Source organism: Heterocephalus glaber, unplaced genomic scaffold (assembly GCF_053883595.1).
Source record: "Heterocephalus glaber isolate CG9 unplaced genomic scaffold, H.glaber_assembly_v1.0 deba00000943, whole genome shotgun sequence".
In the NCBI taxonomy this organism is placed as follows: Eukaryota; Metazoa; Chordata; class Mammalia; order Rodentia; family Bathyergidae; genus Heterocephalus; species Heterocephalus glaber.
The window spans coordinates 10,555,091-10,574,261 of NW_028258175.1; the positions used below are offsets into that span (position 1 = coordinate 10,555,091).

The window sequence follows — 19,171 nt, forward strand, 5'->3', positions numbered from 1 at the left end:
AAATGAGATAGCAGTGAAGCTTTGTGATCCTGTGGCCCCAAAACAAACAGAAACCAAAAATCACATTTCTGTATGCAGTAAAGGATGACATTCACACCTAGTAAGGATAAGAAAATATTGTGAAAGCCATTTCCAGTTTAGGCTCTTTTGAAAATGTATCTCAGATTGAGCTCTGCTGTACAGTCAGCACGAGGCCACACATAGCAAGGCTTTCGGGGCCGTGGTCCCTGCACCTTCCAAGTCTACTGCAAGCAGGAGACCTGGCCACATGGACTGTACTGAGCCAGCCCTGGCTGCACCGTCACCTCCCCCAGGAAATTCAGTCTTCTCTCCCCAGCACTTAAAAACAGATAGGCTTTGGGGAATGTTTGTTTGTTTGTTTGTTTGTTTGAATGTCAGCAGTCCTTAAATCAATCCTCAATCATCCTAACTTGGTTTCCATCCATGGTTTGAAACAAAAATGAAAGAATCTTAAAATTTATTTTAAGACTAACCAGGAAAAATATTTTTTAACATCACTTTATGTATTCCTCTTTATAAAAGTAGGCTTATTTCCCATATGAAAATACACAGATGTTATAAAAGGAATCTGCTTGAGAATTCTAGAAAAGAAGTTTTGATTAGATTTGGCAAACTGAATGCCCACATTTAATTACATAACGTATTATCTGTTCTCTACCAGTTGTAATAATTACTTTCTTTTATTAAAACAATAAGGTGTCAATAGATTTCTGGATTTCTTAGAACTTTTATAATAAGGTATGGTATCATGTTTGTACACAGATTGCTAAACTTAAATTCTTAATTGAGAAATTTCCCTTTGGGTCATTGCTAATATTTTGTAGGTCTGATTTTTATGAATTTATGCTTCATTAAAGCTACTTAAAACTTATTCCTGTTGGAAGCCAGATGTGGTGGCACACACCTGTAATACCAGCACTCTGAGAGGCTGAGGCAGAAAGATTCCAAGTTTAAGGCCACCTTGGGCAACTTAACTTAGTGAGACCTTACCTCAAAAATAAAAATGGGCCGAGGATGTACCTCAGAGCAAAGGCCCTGGGTTTATTCCCCAGTATTGGGTAAGGATAGAGAGAATTGGTGATAGAGTAAATGCCTCCAAACAAGTTAGTCTTTCCTTAAAATAAATTTTTGCTGTCAGCCATTTTTTTTAAAAAAAACAAAAAAACTGAAGAACATCAAGGAACTTCACACTTCTTTTTCTAAGAGTGAAGTTTCTTTATTTCTGTTTATTTGCAGGATACTGTGTGAATGCATTTAAATAGAAAGTACTTAGCTTTAGTCAGCAAATTACGATTATTAACTAAACAAAACACGACACTGAGTAAACTTCAGAGTTCACCCAACAGGCAGAATCACAAAATAATTTTCTTTTTGAAGTTGGATGGTGCCAGGTAATATCCTTGTTCGATTTTGATGTTTAGTAATGCTTAACAGTATTCCCTCTGGAACTGGTACAAGCTGGTTTTATCATATTTTGATTATTGATGGACATTTGGCCATTTTGAATAATGCTGCTATGAACATGGATGGACAAGTTTTTATGTGTTCATATTTCTTGTTCTTGTTTTTCTTGAAATACCACCTAGGGGTGGAAATGCTGGGTGATATAGTAATTCTATATGAGATTCCAGCAGTGATTATTTTCTTTCCACAGTGCTCCAGCTAAGGCTTCAACAAAGGAGGACAAGAGAACAACTAGTGGACCAGGGCATCATGCCACGTAAGACTGCCACATCACTGTCATCCCTGGTGTGCCGTAGCAAGATGGGCACGTCCAAGGAGTCGGTCTACCCCACTCACCCTCCCTCCAGTTGTACTCATTCATTCAGCACAGTTAGCAACTGAATTATCAGTGATGTCTTGCATCAGCAATGTCAGCCTAAGAAAAACATGTAGAATACATTGTAAAAACCAGGTGCATACAGATTAAAAGGTAGATTTGAATTTTATGTTGTACAAAGAACATCTTTAAGATACTAAAAGTTCTTAACCAAACTTTAGTATTTTAGTTTTTAAATAATTGAAGTAACCACACTAATGGAGCTGAGATTAGACTTACAAAAGTAACATGATAAAATTCACAACCTTGTTCTACTTAAATTTACTTAATCCACATTAATTTATCTTTGGTGGTATACTGTGGTTTATATAATTAAATGCATCTCGGGCCGGGGATTTAGCTCAGTGGTTCTGCCGCCTGCCTCGAAAGCACGAGGACCCAAGTTTGATCCCCGGTACCAAAAAGAAGATTAAATGCATCTCAGTTGTAAGACTGGTAACCATTCTATTTATAATTAATAAAATCTTTCTGGTCCAAGTACAGATATTTCCTAAATATCCCAAGGATTCATTCCTTTCAAGAAATTTTTGACTTGATTAAATTTTAGAGTATTTTCTTCACCTTTAATCACCAGCTATGCAAGTTTTTTATATTTTACAGGAAAAGTATGGTTGTTTTATGTGAGCTGTAGGATTATTTATCTGGGTTTTATCTAAAAATTAATTTTTCTAAGAGTTATCTTATTTTGCTTTAAGCCTTTGGCTACATAATGAGCTTAAGGCCAGCCTGAACTGCAGTGAGACCTTTTCTCAAAAAACAATGATGAGGGGCCGGGGATTTAGCTCAGTGGCACTGCGCCTGTCTCGCAAGCACAAGGTCCTGAGTTCAATCCCTGGTACAAAAAAAAAAAAAAAATGATGAGCAGAAAATCAAGGAAATGGGAGAGTTAACAATATTATAAACAAAGTGGGCAGAGGAGACAGCTGCAGAATGCTCTTCCCAGCTGCAGCAAATTTTGATATTTAATACACCGTTGTTCTCGAGAGCTGGTCTGTACGCAAATCTTGCTGGACTGGGCTCCTGAGGGTCTTTACAGTGCTTCAAGTATCAGGGCTGAAAATAATTTTACAGGCTGATTGGTCAAGTCTTGTCTGCCCAAGGAATCTTAGTCCTACGGTATACCCCCATCCACTCACCTGCCCATGGTTATACATGCAGGTTGTTATCAGGCAGTGGCAGACATACACAAAACAGATTTTGCAATGATAATTGACAGAAATTCTGTAGTAGGTCATGTTTTGGTAAACACTGTTTACCCTCCTGCTGAGATTCCAGAATATTTAATACATTGGCAGTTTTACAGTCACTGTGTCTTTAGAGTGAAATACATTGTATGCTAGAAAGAACATGAACCTCTCAAATACAAAATCCTGGATTTAAACCCCACTTTGTCCATAGTCTAACTATATGACCTCAGAATTCGTTCACTATGGTTGAGCCTCTCATCTACCCTAGTGTTAACTCTAACTCTGCAAGGCTCTTATGAAGACCAACAGCAATAAATTGTGCCTGGCCCCAGCACAGTGAGTTCTGAATAAATGGTACCTCGGATCTCTTAGATATGGAGTGCTACGTGTCCTCATGTTCAAGTGTAGGCTGCTTTTGAGGATATTTAGGGCTTTTCCAGTATCTTATATGGCCATTAAGAGCAAATACCTATCAAGGAGTCAGACATTTTCCTGGACAATGGAAATTTGTTCTAGTAGTGGTGAAAAATAGTCTGATCCAGTGTTTGCATTGTCATTATATATTCAATTCCTATTTTAAATATTCACTTGTTTTATTTGTGAAATACATAATTTTAATTCTGTTGTAACATTCAAGGTTTTAAATTTTGCACATCTAAAGAAATAAGTGAAACTACAGATGTTCACTAAGAATTACCGATGTCATATACTGTACACTGAAGTATGGACTCCTTTATTCACACTGTGGAAATTATTTATTTTCTCCTCACAGCTCTGAAGAGCCCAGCGGCATTCCATGAACAGATAAAAAGCTTGGAGCGAGCCAGAGTAAGAATTCTGCTTTAAAATGCACTGCTTCTCTGCTTTGTTCTAAAGTACCTGTGGACAAGGGGCAGCCTTATCCCTAAACGCACCGATAGACATAATGCGATGCATGCTCAAGACATGCAGTGGAGAGGACGTATATTCTGGGGCAGTTTTATTTCAAAGGTTCATAGAAAATAGATGACATTTAAATTTTGCTCTTAAAACCAGTTACCAGTTTTGTAATTAAAGGACAAATCATACTTCTTTACTCTTGCTCTTGGGGCCTAGTAGCTTATAGAGACAGAATGAGTGATTTTGTCATTTGCTACCCTGCAGAGGGACAGCCAGCCACGTGACGGGCTGACCCAAGAGTCCCCTGCCTGGTCTGTGTCACCTCTGCGTCTGACTAAGGGGGGAGATGAGGCCGAGTCAGAGAACACTGCCACGATCAGCTCCACTCTGTTCTTTGAAATGGCCCCATCATAGCTGCGCACCACGTCGGCGCTCATTATGTTTTCCTAAAAGCACCATTATACACAGTCACTGTCTTCTGTCTTCTTTTGGGGGAGGTTAATGTCTATCATGCAAGATGAGAGCTTCCCCAGAATAGCCAGGTACAGTGGTTCATGCCTGTAGTCGCAGCACTTAGGAGGCTAGGGCAGGAGGACTGCCATAGGTGAAGCAGGCTGGGCTGTGTAGTGAGTTTAGGACGAGCCGAAACTACACAGTGAGACCGACCTTGCCTCAGAAAGCAAAATTCCCCAGAATGCAGTGATGATCTCTTAGGGTCCTACAACATCTGCTAAGTAGTTTTTTGGTTTTGGGGGGGTTTTTTGCAGTACCAGGATCGAACTCAGGACCTTGGGCTTGCAAGGCACGCACAGCCGCTGAGCTAAATCCCTGGCCCAATTTTAGATATTCAAATAAATTCTATATTTATTCAAAAGTCATCTTCAAAATCATGAGCTTCTCTTTTTATTTGGCCAAGTTTTAAAATAAAAGTCTATACAGAGCTTACTTATACCCACATGTACTGTCATGTCCCCACAAGTTCTGATTTCTATTCTTCCTCTCAGAGACATTACAAAAGGGAAACAGTTTATTTAAATGGAGTACCCTGAAGAAAATTTAAAACCACAATAATCATAAAAGCTATGGTAAGAATTTCTTTACCTTTTTTTTTAAAGACTGAAAACTTCTTGAAACACAAGATTAGGAGTCGACCAGATCGTTCTGAACTTGTAAGGATGCACATTTTAGAAGGTAATGGTTTTATTTCTACCAACTTGGGTGCATTTTCTGAAGAAAAGAAGTGAGTGTTCTAACACTTCTGTTTGTTCCTATTTTAATGATTTTTTATTCCACAGACTGACATCCTCCAAATTGGATAGCAACATAAAGACACAAAACTAAAATACTTGTGTTAGATATATGGCGAAAGACTTAATTCTCCAAATAACCAATTGCTGAGGTAGTTCTTCCCCACCAGCTGCCACCACATGTACCTTTCCCATACTGTTCTAGAAAGACATGTTTGGTCCAGAGCATTCCTTAACAGTGAGGGACGTGTGTCCTGTTCATTAAATCACAGAGGATGTAGTAACCACAGTTCTAACCATAGATTTTCAGCTACTTGGACCTCGTTTATGTCTGCCCAGCACAAAAGCCCACACCCAGCATCTTCTCTGTTGCCACTTAAACTGCCACAGACGAGCCTGATCTGATCGTTATGGCACATACCCCTATCAAAAGTGGCTCAGTGACCTCAAGTCATTTGGGAGGCTGGGAGGAACAGTTCTCATTCCATTCTTACTAAACACATGGCTCAGGCCTGGATGTTTTTCTCTGTAAAGACAGAGCATTCTCAAATGCTAGTACCTCCATTAAAAACTCCCTAGTTACATTTTCTTTCTTTGTTTTGCTTCTCTGATTTATTAAGCAAGACTAGAAGCTTTATCTTGTGATAGTCCTGTATTAAGCCTTGAAAAGATTCAGGGAGAATTTGGAAAATTCTTAAACATTTAGAGACAGTTGTCAGGTAGAAGGATGATCTGCTCTCTGGGCCTAATGATAGAATTTGGATTAGAATTAATATTACAGTTAGGCTGATTTTATAGAATATTAAATTGTAGTTTAACATGAAGAATATCATCCTAAAGGCCAAACATATCCAAAAATGAAATCTTTTAGGAGGTGACAAAGTTACTGTAATTAGAGGTGTTCATCCATTGGCCAGCACGCTGGACACCAGGGCCCAACAGTGAACAAGACAGATGGCTGCCTGCCTCCTGGAGCTTGCATTCTAGTGGTAGACAAAGATAATGAGCATGTAAAACCAGTGAATTACAGAATTGAGAAGCTCTCTGGGAGGAATAAACAGGCTGGTGTAATAGAGAAAAAGCATAGGCTGACACCACAATAGGGTGTTGTATAAAGAAGTTTGAAGTACCAAGTTTGTTTTTCTGTGACTCCAAGTAAGATCTGCTCTGACTTGAAGAATCTATGATCATGTGCCCACCCTCCTCACTGCAGGGGCAGACAATAAGAGGTATGTGCTTTTCTCCACTTCGGTTGTTCTCAGATGTCCACTGGACTAGAAAAGGTTTTTTAGAGCTCCAGCAGTAGGGTAGACCAGCTATCAGGGATAAGTGGCTTGAAAGAAGTAGTTCACTGGTAAGCAACACAGTAAATGGCTCCTTCTGTACCAAAAATAGGGATGTTTATGTAATAGTGCTATTTTAACTTACCTTCTAATAGGCTGTGTTAATACAATTAAAATAAAGCATGCCAGGGATTTAGCTCAGTGGTTCTGCCACCTGCCTCGCAAGCGCAAGGACCCGAGTTCGATTCCCAGTACCAAAAAAATTTTTTAAAAAAGCAAATACATTTAGCTATCAAAAGGGATTATACTTGGTTTTATTTTTTAAAAAATGAGTACCCAACATTTAAGAACCTAACAGTATATATGAATGAACTGTAATATTTTTAGGACATCTGTTCTCTAGTTGGAACTTTTGAAATAAGAATGTGTCACCTTTAATTTTTGAAATATCTTAAATCATCCCAACTGTATTTTAACAGTAACCCAATTTGACAAGCAGGACTCTAAATTATTTTCTGAGGTTAAACAGTCAAAATCCAGCTTCAGCCTCATGGAGATGAGGAGATATTAATACCAGGAACAGAAACATACCAACATACCAAGCTGTACTTCTTTTCTTTGGACGTATTTTCTTTCCAAACATGCTGCAGTCACTTGGTGTTGTTAATGGGAGAAAAAGAGAAGCCTGTCCTACCTAGATCTTAACACAAACACTAGAAGGTCAACCTGAGGTCATTCATCTGGTTTAATTCTCCCCATGTATCACCTCCCTGTATTGTTAGATGTGTTTTATCTCCCAAGATTGGAGCCACATTTGGTTGTATAGAAAAATTATAAAAATGAGATGGGCTCACATTTTAACTTATGGAAATGTACATTTATTTGCCAGTATTCCAACCAAGGGGTCAAGCCTTCATTTGAGGGAAGACTTTCATGAATGGAGTTCACATCATTTGTTCTTCATAGAGCCCAGACATAGTACGTCATCAGCAGCTTCCACTTATGGTGCAATAAAAATTTACAAGACACTTTGAAAAGTAATTGGAGTTGAACATCTTAGGTTTTACAAGCTTTTTCCCAAATCTTTTATATTTGTTAATTGCCCAAATTAAATAGCAATTTCTGTAATGACTCGCCTTTATTACATCTTTCCAAAGTGTTTAGGTCTCCAAGGAACAATCATTTTATTTTTTTAATTTAACATTTTCTCATAACATTTAGCTAAATTATATATTGACAATAGCACTAACAGACGTAAACTACCTTGTAGACAATTGACTTTTGGCAAGCATCTGGTAGAGCGAGAAGTTGCGTATATGTGCTAAAGAGTAGCTTACCAAGCATGAGTGTGCATTGAGCCTTGAGCTCCAACCAGGACATTCTACCTGAAGAATGCAGAACATCAGTCAGTCCTGAGACTGCTTAGGGAGAATTTCATTAAAGACTTTCTGTATAACTTAAGAGACAAGTAACTTTCACCTGGAATTTGAGGTTGACACTATATCATTATTTTTAAACAAGTATAAATATTATTTATAAATAACAATAAAAAATGTTAGAGATGCCAGAAACACAAATAATTGACAGAATAAAGAAAATGAATGAGTTATGAGATTTATAGCAACTTTATACATTTTTAAATAGATGAGTTGATGCTTCTATAACCCATTAAGTTCTATGGAATTGAATGTTCCTAATAGACACAGGTTATGTATTCAAAAATAAACCCATATTCTTAATTATGATGGCTGACCCTGAGATACACAGGGATCAATCTAAGAATACTATAAATTATAGCTCTTCCCCCTTGAACCCTGCAAAGAAGCCTATATCCTAAGAAGTCATGTCTCCATTTCTAGGAATTGACTGCCCATTGAAGCCAAATATAGAACTGTAAACTTAAGTCATAGGCCACATCTACCTTGTTTGTCTTGTATATCCACAGTATCTAATAAATGTGAATTTGACCCTCCTGCTATAAGTGAATGGTAACAGTTCCCCATTTGGGGCTTAAGTCATGTTAATTCAAGTCTTTAGGCATCCATACTGTATAGACAGTGCTATCCAAAAATAATACAAAATTTATGTGGAGGATTAAGTATTTTCTCTTTTAATAAAGATGTTTAGAACACATAAATATGTTTAAACTAGTTAGGTTCCATTAGTTGGCCTAAAACAACATTATAAACTAGAAATGGTAATTCAAGTGATAGTTAAAACTGTGCTTTCTCTTTTAGAAACATTTGCAGAGCCATCTCTGCAGGCTACACAGATGAAGTTGAAACGAGCTCGACTGGCGGATGATCTGAATGAAAAGATTGCTCAAAGGCCAGGTCCTATGGAGCTGGTGGAGAAGAACATCCTTCCTGTGGACTCCAGTGTTAAGGAAGCAATTATAGGTGAGAGTAAAAACTTACTCTTTTTCTAGGAGAAAGGAACTTGGACGTTTTAGATAAAATTTAATTGAAAGGGCAATACCAATCATGGGTATTGTTTTCCAGGTTAATTAGAATTTGATTAACACAGTAATTGTTACTGTTATTATGTATTAGAAGATTAGCATCTGCTACCAATTAACAGATTCCTTTTATGTGTCAGGTTTAAGTTTGATGTTTTGATTTCATTATCACATTTTCTAGGTTAAATTACTGTATTGTGCTGTTTAGTTTAATATTTTTATAAACTTTTCATCTTTTGTTTCTAAAAAGATAAATAGCTTATTCAGCATTAGTTCCAGAGGGAGGATAATAGATGCTTATACACATATTCTTTAAGGAAGGTAGTATGTGTCTATCCCATGCTGGTCCCATCATAGTTACTGACGAGTATGTCTTTTTTCCACCTCCCTCTTGATGCTGGAAATTGAACCATGGGCCTCTGTGTGTGCTAAACACACATACTACACACTGAGCTACACCTACAGCCTACTGTTTCTCTTTTTATTTCTCCTGTAAGTTTTACCAGAAAAAAAAAAAATCATTTCAAGACTACTGCTACTTATTCAGCAAGCAGTTTTGAAAAGTTGTTATCCCAGGGCCGGGGATTTAGCTCAGTGGTTTCGCTGCCTGCTGCGCAAGCACAAGGACCCAAGTTCAATCCCTGGTACCAAAAACAAAAAAATTGTTATCCTACTTTATTTTCCATTACTCTTGGGAACTTCATATTTCCTTTAGTTTGAAGTTTAAAGCTTAGGCAGTTTGTAGTCATGAATCCTGAGTTATACAATCACCTATAATTCCTTTTAGTTTCGCTGATTGTCCCTCGGAGGTAAGGTGTGAATACAGCTGGGCTGTTACTTGAATTGAGGACTTATCAACACATACCCAGTGATGTGCTATCTCCACTGCCTCATGTTCTTTAATACTAGGATTCTGGGTTAGGGTCCAAGCAAGGGTCCCATAGTGTCAGTAGCTGATTGTCTGATTAAGTCTTAATCTAATCTATTGGATGAGTTTTCCTCCCCTCTTTTTTTATTAGTATTTATTTACTGACTACACAAGTTTGTGTTATCCTCAAGCATGGTCCTACATTTTGGATTTTACTGATTACATTTGCATTCCAGGTATTTCTCAAAATATTCCTGTCTCCTATTCTTCCTGCACTAGTAATTGGATCCAAAGGCTTAATATGATCCCCATTTACTCATAGGTTCTGAATGGTCTGTGCTTCCATTGGAAAGTATGCTGTCTTCAATTTTATTTTAATGGAATACATGTAGATATTAATAAAGAAAATGTAAAAAAGCACTCTTACATTGATGAAAAAATAAAATTTCATAGAATTAGAGAACATTACACTGTGATAATCATAAAATTGTGATTTGTCAGTCATAAAAGAATGGCCAAAATATTACTCAGAGTACACGTCATAGACAAAAAAGACTCTCTCTTAACAAAAAATTCTTACAGGGAGCAGTGTTTCTTTTTCATATTAAGTTTGGTATTGTAAAGCCAGCATAAATTAACAGTCACTTCTTTCTCCAGGTGTTGGGAAGGAGGACTATCCCCACACTCAGGGCGATTTCTCATTTGATGAAGACAGCAGTGATGCTTTGTCTCCAGACCAGCCCGCAAGCCAGGAGTCTCAGGGGTCAGTGGCATCCCCAAGTGAGCCAAAAGTTAGTGAAGCGCCATCTCCTGTGACAACAAACACTCCAGCCCAGGTATTGTCTTTCTGGTTTTGATCCCTAAATACAAAAGCAGCCCTTTTTTGTGTATACTGTGTGTACATTTTTACCAGAAGAAATATCTGAAAGTGCTCAAAAATAGTGTTTTTTTTAAACCTGTAATCCACTTTTAAAGTTTTTTAGTACATTCTTACATATTATTTATGCTCTATGTACACATTTTTATTTTATGCTTATAACTTTTGCAAAGTCTTCACATTTTTTTGATGCATTCTTTTATGTCACAAAATTCATCCTTTTTCTACCATCCAACCATTTTTAAGTGTAGACATTCCTTGTTTAAGGACCAGGTCACATTCCCACAGCTAGGTTGTTAAGTGAATTGCTTGCTAAATGAAGAATTGTGTATAGTATGTACAATATTCATAAGAAAGAAATGGTCAAAGGAAACTCCAACTTGATTACTTTTATTTATATAACTCCTACTTGGAGTACTGTAATGTATAACATAAAACTACTGTACCAAAAAAAGACATTGAGGCTATATAAACAAGATACACAGAACTGTACGAAAGATGAGTTGTAGTACAAACATCATTGAACAATAGGTCACTAAATGAGGAATAACTGTATAGTTCAGTGGTGTTAGGTATAGTTCATATTGTTGTGCAACAGATCTCCACATCTTTCTCAGATAAGAAAACTGAAATTTTTGTGTGTGTGTATGGAACCAAGGCTCAAACTCAGGACCTTGCACTTGCCAGGCAGGCATGGTCCCACTGAGCTACATCCTCAGCTCGGAAAACTGATATTCTATACCCATTAAACAGCTCCTCTGTTCCTCTGTCTGTGCTGCTGTAGTACCATCATTCTTCCTATCTCTATAAACTGGACTTCTTAGATACCTCATGAAAGTAGAATCGCATAGCCTTCTTATCGTGAAACAAGGTCTTGCTAAATTACCCAGGCAGTCTTCAAATTTGCAGTCCTCCTGCCTAGCTGGGATTACAAGTATGTGCCACTGTGCCTGGCCTACTTTTAATTTTTTTGAGGAACTGCCATACCATTCTCTATAGCAGTTGTATCATTTTACAGTCAAAATGGGTTCAAATTTTCTCCACAGTCTTGCCAACAATGGCTATTTTCAATTCTCTCAGTAGTAACTATTCTCAGGGTAATATCTTGTTATGGCTTTGATTTGCATTCCTCTAATGATTAGTGATGAAGAGCATCTTTTCATGTACTTTTTGGTCGTTTGTGTCTCATCTATGAAGAAATTTCTTTATAAGGTCTTTTGCTCATTTAAAGTCAGGTTATTATTGCCTAATTACAGAAGTACTTTGTGTATTCTGGATATTGACCCTTTATCAGATATGATTTTATATGGTATTAAATATTCCACTTATATTGCATAGATATGAGATATTCCTCCCATTCCACCTTTTCACTCTTTGGTTGTATTCTTTGATGTAGTTTTGATGTTTGATATGGACATGTTTGTCCACTTTTTCTGTCATCTTTATTCTTGGTGTCACATCCAAAAAAAATCATTTCAAATCTAATGTCATTAAACTTTCCCCTTATAATTTTGGATCTTAGGCTTACATACTTAGAGTTAACTTTATATCTTATATGAAGTAAAAGTCCAGCTATGTGCTTTTTGCATTTGGTTCTCCATTTTTCCAAGCGGTATTTGGTAAAAAAAGACTTTCCTTTCCCCATTGAATGGTCCTAACCTCTGTTGAAGGCCATCTGACCTTGTATGTGGTGGTTAATTTCTGAGCTCTCTGTCCTATTCCACCCATCTGTAGGTCTGTCATAATGCCAGTACCACGCTTTTAATTACTTTGTAATAAGTTTTGAAATGTAAAATCATTACCCTTTATTCCTCTTTTTAAAATCTGTTGTGACTACCTACGGCTCCTTGAGATTCCTTATGAATTTTAGTATGGATTTTTCTATTTCTAGGAAATTTTACTCTTGTAAGGCATATAGTTGAATAGGTTTTAAAATATTCACAGAGTTGTGCAGTTCTCACCACTGTCCAATTCTGGAACCTTTTCGTCACCCCCAGAAGAAACCCCATCCTCACTGCCCTGTCTACTCAGGCCAGGGCAGCCATCAGGGCACTTCCTATAGCTGTGGGTCTGCTAGTCTGGACAGTGCATATAAACAGTTATATAACATGTCTTTTTTGACTGCCTGCTTTCATTTAGAATAATGTTCAGAAGATACAGCATGTGTATCAATATATAACATGGACATTAATACACATTCTTTATAATAATCTCATGGAAAAGATGTATCATATTTTGATTGCTGATGGACATTTGACTATTTTGGCTGCTGTGAACATGGATGGACAGGTTTTTCTTAAAATTCCATATGTAACTTGCATTTAGACCTTAATGTTCATAAATAGCTTTATCAACAAATACATCAATATCATTTTTAATTAAACTGATATACCATTTAACTGGTTCCCTTCTTTTGGTTACCTAGAGCTGTTTCTTGTCTTTCACTTTTTTTTTAATGATTAAGAGATGATTCAAATTTATTGAGGGAGTATAGGTTAAAAAAAAAAAAAAAAAACCAGTTGGGGGCCAGGGATTTAGCTCAGTGGTTCCGCTGCCTGCCTCGCAAGCACAAGGTGTCCGAGTTCAATCCCTGGTACCAAAAAAAAACCAGTTGGGCTATGGCATCAATTGTGAGTATGTATAAACAGTCTACCACATTATTACAGTAGCATAACCATCTTATGAAAATGTGATGCCAAACAGATCAGTCAATAAAATCATTCCACAGACTAACAATATGTGGTAGTAAACAGAAACGCAAATGAGATGGCTCTGCTTGCTATGAGGGTCCTGTCTTTCACTCTTATACACACAAGACCACTATTGTATTCTCACATGCTTGTTACAAATATATATACATGTATTGTTGGGCACTTGTCTGATTATTTTTTCAGATATGTTGCCAGTTATTGAAATGGACTTTTTAGACCAAAGGTATGCCTTTAATTGCCAAGTACATAATAGCATTACTTTAAACCTTGGAGATTTGAATATTTGTTTTGGTTTTTGTTTTATCATGCTGGGATTGAACCCAGGGCCTTGCACATGCTAGGCAATATATACCCCCATCCTTGAGGTTTGAATATTTGAATTGGCCTTTTGATTTGGGGTGAAATTGAATTCGTTTGTTTAGCAGATATTTATTGAGCACCTATTATGTGTCAGATTATGTTAACTCAGAATCTAGTGCATCAAAGGGATCTAAGGAATATCTTTATAATTACATTGGAAATTAATGTGTCTTACTTTTTAATGGGTATTCATGTTTCTAGTGGTTTGATAAGAATTTGCTGTACACCATTTGTTGTTGTTCATTGCTCCTTAAATTTTATTTGCCCTGCCAAAATTTCCACAGGTTATTTTAAAGTCAAAACTATTGAACTACTTGTTTGGCCTAGTGGCCCATGTGTACAATGTCAGTACTGGGGAGGCTGAGGCAGGAAGGTCTCAAGTTCGAGACCAGCATGAGCAACATAGCAAGATCTTGTCTCAAAAGAAAAAACTACTGAACTACTTCATGGGAGTGGTTGGATCAGCCCCAAATGTTCTCGTTAAACCTGGCATTGTAGAATGTTTTAGTTAGAAAGGAATTTGAGAATTACCTGCTTTATCCTTTGCATAAGAGACAGGCTGGTTTCATAGAGGAATTGAAGTTTAGAGACTAAAAGTGCTTATTTTCTTATATCATTTCTTGTCACTCATAAACATCTGTTAGGAATGTCTTTCAGCATCATTTTCTCTTCTTTGCACTCATCACTATGATCTAAAATATATTGTAAAAAATAAAAATAAAATATCTTCTTGTCTCTGCCTCCAACTAAAATGGAGGCTAAAGGAAAAGGACTTTGACTCTTAGAGGACAAGAACTAGAGTGAATGTGTGCATGTCCGATATCTAATACAAGGAGGTGCTCAGCAAACTCTGAATTAAGCCCATGAGTGGAGAAGTATCTGCTCTTCCATTGGAGAGGGGAGCCTTTGCAGCACGCTCTCATCAGAAGTAGAGTGAGTGGTAACAGGTCATGTCCTCCTGTCCAGCTGTATGGGCAGGAGTGGCTGGGGCCCTCAGCTTTGCTGGAAACTAGTCTGGAAGAAGTGGTGCGAGTCAGTGCCCGGCTCACACGGTGGTCTGAGCAGGTGAAAGAGCACAGGGAGACCAGCTCCTCTTGTTTCTCCATTTGCTGCACGCCCCTGCCCGTTGAGCTTTAAAAACAATGCCAAGTGTGCGAGTAATACCATTTTTTTAAAAGTTCTACCTATCCACTTGGGTTGGTTTGTTCTCTGCTTCCACCTGAGTAGGTCAGCGTGTCAGGTGGCTATTTAGTGTGTCCTTAGCTTTTAGTATCACATTTTTGGCACCTAAGACATCTGTGCGTTAATGGGCTCATGACAGTTCTGCCAGCATAAGGGATTCTCATTCTTCTTTCCCCTGGATTTCCCCATATTGTTTGTTTTTTACTTTGCTCTTGAAACTTGGCATCTAGTTAGCCAGAGGCAGTCCTACCTACTAGGCTGACATTGTAGAATTCTTTGAAGGAAAATAGGTAGGCACTGTCTCTTACAGAGCAAATGTGGATTATTCATTGCCTGGGCAGCACACACTAAGCCTGTGGCCCCTAGAAGGCTGCCTCTTATCTGTCAGCTAGGCTGATGACCAAAGACCTACTTTAGAAGACATTAAAAGTCCCTAGGCAGTCTAGAAGCGATCCTAGAGTCGATAATAGCTCTCCCTGTCAAATCATTTCTATCGTGTACATTGAGAACATACTAAATTATATGACTTTAATTAATCTCTCTTGGATTAAATATTCTAGAATAAGGAAGGAATCAAAGATTTTTATACTTTTATTCATGTGATTGAAACATGTTCTTGGTAACTTATCTTGATGTTGGTGAAAAGTAATCCTTAGGTAAGATTGTAAATATGTTGTGTGGTTGACTTTTTTTTTTTAAATCAACTACACAGGCAAATTTTACAATGCCAGTGAAGTCTGCAATTTTTGTGTGTCTAGAAGTGATAATTAGGCTTCATTTGGGCAACTTTTGTACTTTTATTTTCACTATCATCAGTGTTTGTTTATAGACTTTGTCTAGGCATCAAACTCCTAGATGACCAGGATTTCCTCTCATATCTCAGTTAACTTCACCCTGAATACACAGGTCCAGCTCACAGCAAATACTTATCAATTTAATGAGAGATTATTTTTGCCTGGTTTAGAATTACACTCCCAAGAGATCAGTCTCATCACTTTTAAAATAGTGCCTATAAACAAAGATAATAAAAAGAACAACAAAAATATCTTACCTTTTAGGTATTCTTTGAGATTCTTAATCTTTGAAACAGAAACAGTATGAATTTTATGAATTCAGTTCTTAGACTACTCCCCACACTGGACAGAGTGAAAGACTAGTGTATGTCTGGGTTTAGATACTTTACTTTCCAGAGCACAAAGACTGATCCTTTTTAAGTACAATAAAAATGGTAGGTTACCCTCACATTTCTACATGACTTCCTGTATTTATCACAAGTGGGTAACAAATGTTCCTCAGCCATACTTCAGATAGTTTTGCCATAGATTTCAATTTGCTTTTTTTTAATCTGCATCAACTTTTTTATGTATTGATTGGTCATCATTTTGTGTTACATGTTTAATCATGTGACTTAACCACATTTTCTTAGTTAACCTGTTCAATTTTTTTATACTTTGTCTAATATAAAGCTCAAAGCCCGTGTAAGGAATTTTTTTCAGGTTCTTTAAAAGTTATATCTACAGGGCCAGAGATTTAGCTCAGTGGTGCCGCCGCCTGCCTTGGAAGCATAAGGTCCCAAGTTCGATCCCTGGTACCAAAAAAAAAAGTTATATCTACAATCAGCCGTGCATGGTGGCGCACACCTGTGATCCCAGCACTTGGGAGGCTGAGACAGGACGATTGCTGTGAGTTCGAGGCCAGCCTGGGCTACATAGTGAGACCCTGCCTCAAATAAATGAATGAATGTTATATCTACAGATAATAAGTTAAGGAAACAGTTAGGCTCAAGATTTGTCTTGCTTTATTCCAAAACGCTTTATGATAAATAGCCTCCTTAATTCTTTTTTCAGAACAGATACCTGCATGAGGATTAGGTTCTACATAAAACTATCCATATATGAAAAAGTCTTCTTCCCTCTTTCCCAAAAAAGAATTAACCTATAGAACCAATTTTTCAGGCACTTCTCTTGAAACCTAAAATGCTAATGACCTCACAATGTTAGGGAAAAAAGTCTTTGAAAAGACTAAAACTGTCCTTGGATTTGTCTCTTCTGTTCTGATCAAAGTATTAGTGGTACACATATCACAAGTTGGAGCACAACTTATTTTATGCTGAATCAACTCTTGAACAATAGTAAGTAGAAAATCAAGAATAGCCAGCCATATATGATACCAGATCTCTTCAATCTGGACTCTTCTCTCAGCAATTTCTTAAGCCTTTCAATTAATCACTTATTATAAACACCATGATGCTTAACTGGAAGCATGATTCAGTGGGATTTATGTGCATTTTCAAAGCCCAGCAGAACTAAAAGGAACTTTGTTGATTACTCCATATTTTCAGGAAGACAAATTTGGGAGACTGGTAACCTAATTTTTTCATGTTATGTCAAGTAACTTTCAGGCGTATGACCTCTTGCCAAATAATATAGAAACCTTAGGTTCATAGCAGCAGCATTCACAATAGCCAAAAGGAAAAAGCAACTCAAGAATCCATTGACAAACAAATGGATAAACAAAATGCTCTTTATATCCACAATAGAATTCAGTTTTTAAAAAGGAAGTTCTGCAGTATACTACAGTATGAATGAATCTTGAACATTATATTAAGTGAAATAAGCCATCAGTAAAGGACAAAACTGTATGATTCCACATATGTGATACAGTAGTGAAAATAATAGAATTATAGTTGCTAGGGGCTGAGAAGGGAAGCTGTTGTTTCATGGATACAGAGTTTCATTTGGGAACATGAAAACATCTGGAGATAGTGATGATGTTTGCAGAAAAATGTCCGTATGTATGTGTATATATACGTATATATATACACACACACACTAGTGTACACTTAAGGTCAAAATAGTAAATGCAAATTCTGTTAATCAGGTAATCAATGACTGACTGAATGTCCTATAGATTTTAATGTCCAACTAGTTATCCTAAAAAATGAGATATTTATGTAGAAATAAGTGATCCATGCTAGGTGACACATTTTAACAAAGATGGAATTTTACGTAAAACATCCACCTATTAAACATAAAGCATGGTTTGTATTTAGCTCATTCATTGTTTTATCTGGAGATTTAAATATGGAAACTATATTTAAAGAATAATTACATTTTGAACTTTTATTTGCATGTGGTTTTCTTAATCAAGAACTCTGCTGCATTCTAAATTTAAAACACATCCACTACTGTAGTTTTAAAAGCTACAACGTACAAATCCTTGTTTTTAAAATTGCACAAAGAACTAATTAAAATAAAGAGCTTACCCGGGAACAATAACTAGTCCTTGTCAAGTGGACCATGGGCTGCAGAAGAAAGGAACCCATGCAGACCCATGCAACATTACCAACTTTAATCAGCTTAGACATTTGCTCTTTTACTTTTCCTATTGTAGCAGAACTTTTGTGGTACTGGGGATTGAACCCAGGACCTTTGCACTGAGCTGTAATCCCCAGCCCTTTGTTGTTGTTGTTGTTGTTTTGTTTTGAGACAGGTTCTCACTAAGTTTCCCAGGCCAGGCTCAAATTTGCAACCCTTCTATCTCAGCCTCCTGAAGTTCTGGGTTTATAGGGATCTGCTACCACACCCAGCTTGTAGCACAACTTTCTTATAGCAGTTTCTAATAAGAGAAGAGTCAGTCTTCAAGATTGAAGTTCCCTTCTTTTAAGTCTTGTTTAGTGATGGGTATTTATGCTTTAAATAACACTTTTCTGGCTTATGGTGTTTTAATGAAAATTAAACAATTCCAGCAGGAGTGATAGTGGATACCTATAATCCTGGCCCTCTGGAAGGCTGAGGCAGACCGACTGCAAGTTGGAACCAGCCTGGGCAACTTGGCAAGAATAGAGGAAAAAGGGGGCCAGGGATTTAGCTCGGTGGTTTTGCCGCCTTCTGCACAAGCGCAAGATCCGGAGTTTGATCCCCGGTACCAAAAAAAAAAAAAAAAAAAAAAAGTATTAGGGCCAGGGATTTAGCTCAGTGGTTCCTGCGCCTGCCTCGCAAGCGCAAGGTCCCGAGTTTGATCCCTGCTACCAAAAAAAAAAAAGGAAAAAAAAATTAAGAGCCTTAAGGATATACATCAGTGCAAAGGTCCTTGGTTCAGCCCCCAGTACTATAAAAGAAATAAAGGCCTAAACTTGTGGTAGAAACCGTGCTTAATTCCAGTAAGACAGTCAAGTCTGCACCTGTTTCTCTTGAGAAATAGTTCTCAATCATTTTGAAATTAAATTTTCATAGTATATAAGGTGAACTCATAATAA

General features: G+C 37.2%; 1 protein-coding gene across 10 annotated transcripts in view; it reads left to right on the forward strand.

The window, feature by feature from the left end:
* Mrtfb (myocardin related transcription factor B) overlaps positions 1-19,171 on the forward strand; it is a 191,086-nt gene that overhangs the window by 138,170 nt on the left and 33,745 nt on the right. For 9 of the 10 annotated variants that reach the window (XM_087209142.1, XM_087209145.1, XM_004855843.4 and 6 more), the window contains 5 exons: positions 1,676-1,741; positions 3,821-3,876; positions 5,043-5,118; positions 8,695-8,856; positions 10,441-10,619. In XM_087209142.1, the coding sequence (XP_087065268.1) occupies positions 1,676-1,741; positions 3,821-3,876; positions 5,043-5,118; positions 8,695-8,856; positions 10,441-10,619 (539 nt within the window). Of the gene's footprint in view, positions 1-1,675; positions 1,742-3,820; positions 3,877-5,042; positions 5,119-5,227; positions 6,404-8,694; positions 8,857-10,440; positions 10,620-19,171 lie in introns of those variants that run through there. The other variant, XM_087209147.1, reaches the window with a different exon arrangement.